The sequence below is a fragment of the Rana temporaria genome, chromosome 3, assembly GCF_905171775.1.
Source record: "Rana temporaria chromosome 3, aRanTem1.1, whole genome shotgun sequence".
Classification (NCBI taxonomy): Eukaryota; Metazoa; Chordata; class Amphibia; order Anura; family Ranidae; genus Rana; species Rana temporaria.
The window spans coordinates 230,208,385-230,214,882 of NC_053491.1; the positions used below are offsets into that span (position 1 = coordinate 230,208,385).

A 6,498-nucleotide genomic window follows, 5' to 3' on the forward strand; every position below is an offset into this window, starting at 1 on the left:
TCACTTTAATTAGAATTTTGTTGTCTAAATTTAGCTTTGCTCCTAAGACTTTCATTGGGGTGTATTCATTTTTGCGTATGCAAATTACCAAAATCTTGTTTGAAATCAATGGCCCGCACTTGTAGGAGTATTTTGTAGTGTAGTGTCCCATAGAAAATGTTGATTCTGAAAGGAAAGTAAAGGTTTTCTGACTAATCTGTTGGGGTGTACTCATTTATGCTGAGCACTGTATATGTCATAAAACAGATATGAAGCACAAAAGGTCTGAATGTCCCCCATCAGATTCCTCTGATGCCAAAAAGAATTAACACAGTGCTGAAATGAAACAGCTGGTGTTTAATTGTATTTGACTTTCTTCTATACAATGTCATAAATGTAAAAAATGTATGTGACAATATAATTCCAGGTTGACAATAAAAAATAAAATAACACTATATATATTACATATATACATATCAAGGCACTTTTAAAAAAAAGCGTAGAATACTTGAACTTGAGTCTGAAAGCGCGTAACTTTCTTATTACATGGCTCTAAGAAAAACAGAAATATATACATATATATATACATATATATATATATATATATATATATATATATATATATATATATATATATATATATATATATATATATATATATATATATATATATATATATATATACATAAACATATATTACAAGATGGAAATAATTCTCTAGTACAGATAGGTATGTTCCACATAGATCTAAATGTTTGTTACTGGAATCATAAATCATGTAAATCTGCATACAGAAAGGCCTACATTTTTGATAATTTATTGCATCACAGAGATATCAAAGCAGACCTCCCAAAAAGAAGATCCACTTTAGTCACAGAACCCCCCCCCCCCAAACACACACATTCCAAAATCAAATGGTTTAAAAAAAAAGCCATAAAGTACAAAACAAAATAAAATATACCCCAGTCCAGCTTTGGACACTTCCAGATGAACTTAGCATGCCCCAAGGGAGAGCTGGACACTTAAGAGAGCATTATTGTGGGATTTGAGGCACCCCTGTCTCCCAGACACGTTGGAAACCAATCTGAGATAATAAACCTTTGTACTCACTGTAAAATCCTTTGCATGGAGTCCATTAGAGGACAAAGGAATTATTTTACTGTTAGGTTATAAGGTGTCATATAGGAAAAACAGACATTGGCAAAAATTGGTACCAAAACATGGAGGGGAGGGACTTGTGTCCCTTAATGGACTCCATGAAAAGTAATTTTACAGTGAATTTTTTTTTCTTCTAATCTATTAAGGGATCATTGGAATTTTTAGACTCTTGGGATGTCAAAAAGCAGTCCAACAGAGCGAGGGGGAAGATAGCAACAAAGAAACAGACCAATGAAAAAAACAATAGAAAAAATATGTTTACTACCTGCAGCTCAAATAGCCACCTGAAGGATTTAACTTCTGAAGCTGGCATCAGATGAGGTATGAATATTTGCTCTGTAGAATTTAGAAAAAGAAAACAGAGGACCAGACGGTGACCCTGCAAACTGGGAAAAACGCCTTGCTGCTGAAAAGAACAAGAAGTACTCACAGATCTAGTAGAGTACACCTTGACAGGGATGGGGTAATCAGAGTTTGTACGATTGTCTGTCAAGTCACCTAGAGATAGATGGTGATCAAGAAGCTGGTATACGCACAAGGGAATCATCTGGGATTACATTAAATGGAGGAAAATTTACTTTTGGTAAACAAGAACCAGATAGAGGGACAGGAGAACAATGTCCTTGTTTAAGTGCAAGGCAGAACTGCATTAGGCAAAAAGGAAGTCCTGCGTCTCAACACCACTGTCCTATATAAAATTAAAAAGGGTTCTTGAAGTCTCCAGTTCAGACACCCCCCTTGGAATGGTGAGGCTATAAAGAATCTCCAATGGGTTCAAACAGCAGATTCTGAACCACATTTAGATCCCTCAGAGTAAGAGATAGATCAACTTTAGTACAACCGGGCCTGTCCATAGGTGAATCAAAAATTTCAGTACAAGCGGTACGTTTATAGATGGATTGAAATTTTGATCCATCTACAGTATGGTCAGCTTAAGGTTGTAGCTGGGCTTTAGCGTAAAGAAGGTGGGTTTTAATGTTTAACCTCATCCAAATAATTTATTAGCTTTTAATAAGGGTTAGAACCTCTCTCAGGTTGTTGTTGTTGTTGTGGAGATTTCCACTCAGTTCCTGTACCTATGATAACTACCAATGTGAGGCAAGGGAAAGCAAATATCCCTACTGAGGATACAGGGAGCAGTAAAAACCTGACAGAGGTTTTACATTTTCCCTAATCTATGTGGTATAAAAGATAAAGTTTAGGTGAGATTTACACTTTAATGTCACCTCATCATATAATTTCCTACAAAAAGACAGGTGCACTTTGTTCCAGGCTTGAAAATTCACATCCTTCTTCTTTTCCCTCTGTGCTGAGGTCTTTTTTTGCTTGGCTGATATTTAGGACGGCTTAACTGCTTCTTGAAGTCTACCAGGCAATCTTTAGCCTCAGAGATGGACACAAAAGACCTTATAGGTGAATCATTGATGGACAGATGACTTGAACCGAAACTACCAGCATGCTCTTCTCTAGGAGGGCTAAATAGAAAAAAATGCAGAAAGGTTACTACTTATAAGTCTTTATAAAATTAGTACTAAATAGATATATAACTGGGGACCCTAAGGAAGTTAATAATCTGGCACAAACATGAACATCATTGAAAATATGGCTATGCTACATTCAACATGGGGCCAAACCTTACTAATGAAGAACACAAAAAAAAAAAAAAAAAAATCAAGAAAATACCAATGGGCTTCCTTTTTTCACACTACATATATTTTACAAATAGAATCTAGACTGCTTGATGTGGGGCAAAAGAGACTTGCCTGGGGCAAGTCGTAACTTAGAAACTTTAAGGCCTCATTTCCACTGGCGTTTTTACAGCCACGTTTCTGAGCGTTTTTTACAGCTTAAAAACGCCTGTCCATGTTATTCTATGGCTTCATTCCCACATAGGCGTTTTTGAGCTGCAAGTGGCATAGACGTTTTTGAGCTGTAAAAAAAACGCGGGACCAGGGCGTTCTGAAGCTCCAGAGTAGAGCTGTAAAAACGCCAGATGTTAAAAAACGCTCAAAAACGCGACCGCGGCATTTTTAAAGCTGCAGCTCACAAAAAAAAAAATTTTTTTTTTTTTTTTTTTACAAAATAAACATGGACAGGCGTTTTTAAGCTGTAAAAAAGCCTAACAACAGTGGCTGTAAAAACGCCAGTGGAAATGAAGCCTTATAACCGAGGTTCAGTAGTTATCGTTATATTACCCACCAAAAAATGCTGTGTTACCAGCCAAAAATCATATAGTCATTAAAGTAATTAGTTTAGGCTGGATCAATCTTTGACTAGCCTGCCTCTTAGGTCACCAAAAATCATCCCATGACACACATTCCTAATATTTTGCCAATTCTGCTCTTGAAAATATTATACTGAACCATATAGCTTAGCAATACACTAGCTGAAATGTTGTCTGTAATACCATGTTTCCCCGAAAATAAGACCGGGTCTTATATTAATTTTAGTCCAAAAAAACACACTAGGGCTTATTTTCAGGTTAGGGCTTATTTATTTCCGGTATGTACATTAAACAACATTTATTCAAATACCGGTACAGTCATCTTCATTTTCATTTTCCTTTGAACTATTGGTCCTAATCTCTCATTTACAGCAATATATGGTACGGTAGCTCTCCCTAAACAACATTTATTCAATTACAATCATGTCGTCTTCTTCTGGAATATCATCATAACTCTCCAAACCCTGATTGCCAGCCTGAATTTCTTGCATCTCCATTTCCTTTTGAACCATTGGGCCTAATCTCTCATGTAAAGCAATATAGCTCTCCTTAAACGAGTACTTCTTGTCCATGTAGCCTGCTCGTAGTGCTTTGGCAACACAGCTGTCAGTGATTTTATCCCATGAATTCTTCACCCATGTAACGACCTCTAGCAGTTTAGGCTTCACAAAGTTTCCACGCTGATTTCTGACCAATCTATTTTCAGTGTATTCATTGATTTCCTTGCGCAAATGGTCCTTGAATGGTTTGTTTATTGCAATATCAAGAGTTTGGAGATAAGCAGTCATTCCTGCAGGAATCATTACTTGATCTATTCTTCTCTCTGCAAGGAAGTTCTTCATGTCTTTCGCGCGGTGAGTGCTGGCTGAATCCCAGACTAGCAGACCTCTTTGGCCACCTCTCAGAACAAGTGGCAGCATTAAAATCGATCCACTTTTTTATTACTGCTTGTGTGCACCAGGCTTTTTCTGTTTCAAGAACATAAATGCCTGAAACGCGTTCAATCTTATCTTTCTTGCCCTTTGCGATAATTAGAGGTGTGGCTTTTGTTCCGTCCAGACGAATTGCCAAAACACAAGTAACACGTGCACTTTCATAACCAGTGGAGGGAACGTAGATGGAGGAGGCTCCCCTGTGATCAATTGTCGTTTGAGATCCTTGGCCCATATACACTGCAGTTTTATCCATCGCAATCATGTTGGAGAGTTGGTATTTAGAAAAGTCTATGCCATCAATAAAGAACTTGAATGCAAGTGCACGTTTAATAACTTCATTATCTTCCAGCTTGAACAGTGTTGTCGATCTTCTTAGAGACAGTTCATATCGCTTAAGGAAGCCATCCAGCCAGTGGTGTGATGCTTTGAAATCTTCTGGGGATATGTCGAATTGTGGTGCCATTTCAAGGGCAAATGCTTGAATATCAGCCCTGCGCACAACCAAAGCCTTTGCTCTCTTGTCAGCAACCCATTCACAGATGACATCTTCCAGCTCAAGATATAATGGCTGGCGACCTGATCCACACTTGCGCTTCTTAGCTTTTCCTTCGTCCACCTTTTGACTGAGGTTACCGTACTCTGCTCGCCATTTTCGGACCATTCGGAGATCTAACTTTATCTCTTTGCAGAAAGCGGTAAGATTCTTGCCGTGGGAGTCCTCCACGATTCCTTTCTTGTACTCGACAGAATAGCGCTTTCTCTTTGCACTCATCTTGTCTGGGGATCAAAATACCGTACTGTATAAATACCGTATACGGTACACATAAAGTGCGCAAAAAGTCTCAAGTCTGTCTGGCTGGTTGATGCTTTAAAAACAATCCTGTTCCTTTAAAGCATTATAAACAACACAGTGTTTGTGCTGTGTCATTTATCCCTCTCTATTTTCTGTTAAAATCTACAGTAAAAATTCTGTCTTGTCTTCCCCTCAGGTATCAAACAATACCCCCCCCCCCCACCCCTACACCCCCCCCCCCCCCATCAGGTCAGGAGTTCGTTTTTTATATCATTATTTGTGGTACTGTATGGGGTCCAGTGTTGTTTTAAATGTAGTTTTAAATGGTTCTGGTATGGTATACTGTTAAAAATACCTTTTTAACAGCGTTTATTCTTCTGAGGTGATGATTTTACTGAGAGGTGTTCAGCTGCAGTGACGTCAGCACGCTCCGTGCAAAGAGGGAGGGGGGCGCAGATGTCAGCGGGAGGAGAGGAGGAAAGCAAAGAGCCGAGATTGCCGCTGACGTCAGTGCGCGGAAGACGACTTCTGGAGGGAGGAGGGGAGGAAAGAGAATAGCCGAGATCCGCAGAGACCGCGGCTGACATGCAACGAAAGAGGAAGCAGCAGCAGCCATCAGACGGGAGGGGAGAAGAGGACCTCCGGCGGGGCAGCAGTGAGTGAAAACCTATTTCTTTTACGGTAAATACACAGCAGCTATCGGAGACACTAGAGAATAGCCGAGATCCACGGCTGACATGCAACGAAAGAGGAAGCAGCAGCAGCCATCAGACGGGAGGGGAGAAGAGGTCCTCCAGCGGGGCAGCAGTGTGTGAAAACCTATTGCTTTTAAATATAGAAGCAAACGGAGACACTAGGCAACATTTAAAAAGCGGGTTTAAGGAGATTCACTAGGTCTTATTTTCGGGGTAGGGCGTATATTACAACCCACCCTGAAATAGGTCTTATTTTTGGGGTAGGGCTTACTTTCGGGGAAACACGGTATTAAAAAACCTGCCCGACAATGCTCATTTATTAACAGAGTTCAACAAGGCAGGAATCACAAAGGTGCTTGATAAGCTTCCACATACGACGTCTGCATATATAACTCCTACATCTTGGAAAACAGAAGCTGTAATATAGTCATTTTTAAAATAATAATTTCAGAGCAAAATGGCTTGCTGCTGGCATTATGAAAGTTTTGGGCTACATTTTGCTGGAAATTAGCAGCAATTATCATAATTATTGGCAACGCAGTACAGGTCCTTCTCAAAAATCAGAAAAACATTTGAATTACAGATTTTTTTTAAAAAATGTTTTTTTAAACATTTCAAGACCAAGTAACAAAAATAAGTGTTAAAAAAAGCTTACTAACCTCATACCTGAAAAGTCTAAGGCAATATAGTTTTCATCTACATAAAAAAAAAAAA

General features: G+C 38.9%; 1 protein-coding gene across 7 annotated transcripts in view; it reads right to left on the bottom strand.

Annotated features, from left to right (window-relative positions):
- Positions 1-662: 662 nt before the first annotated feature.
- The window catches only part of UIMC1 (ubiquitin interaction motif containing 1), a 165,732-nt gene continuing 159,896 nt past the window's right edge, over positions 663-6,498 (bottom strand). For 2 of the 7 annotated variants that reach the window (XM_040344406.1, XM_040344407.1), the window contains 2 exons: positions 6,444-6,480; positions 663-2,612 (listed from right to left, as the gene is read on the bottom strand). In XM_040344406.1, the coding sequence (XP_040200340.1) occupies positions 2,420-2,612; positions 6,444-6,480 (230 nt within the window). In that variant the 3' untranslated portion in view covers positions 663-2,419. The remainder of the gene's footprint in view (positions 2,613-6,443; positions 6,481-6,498) is intronic. The other 5 variants (XM_040344412.1, XM_040344408.1, XR_005747931.1 and 2 more) reach the window with 5 other exon arrangements.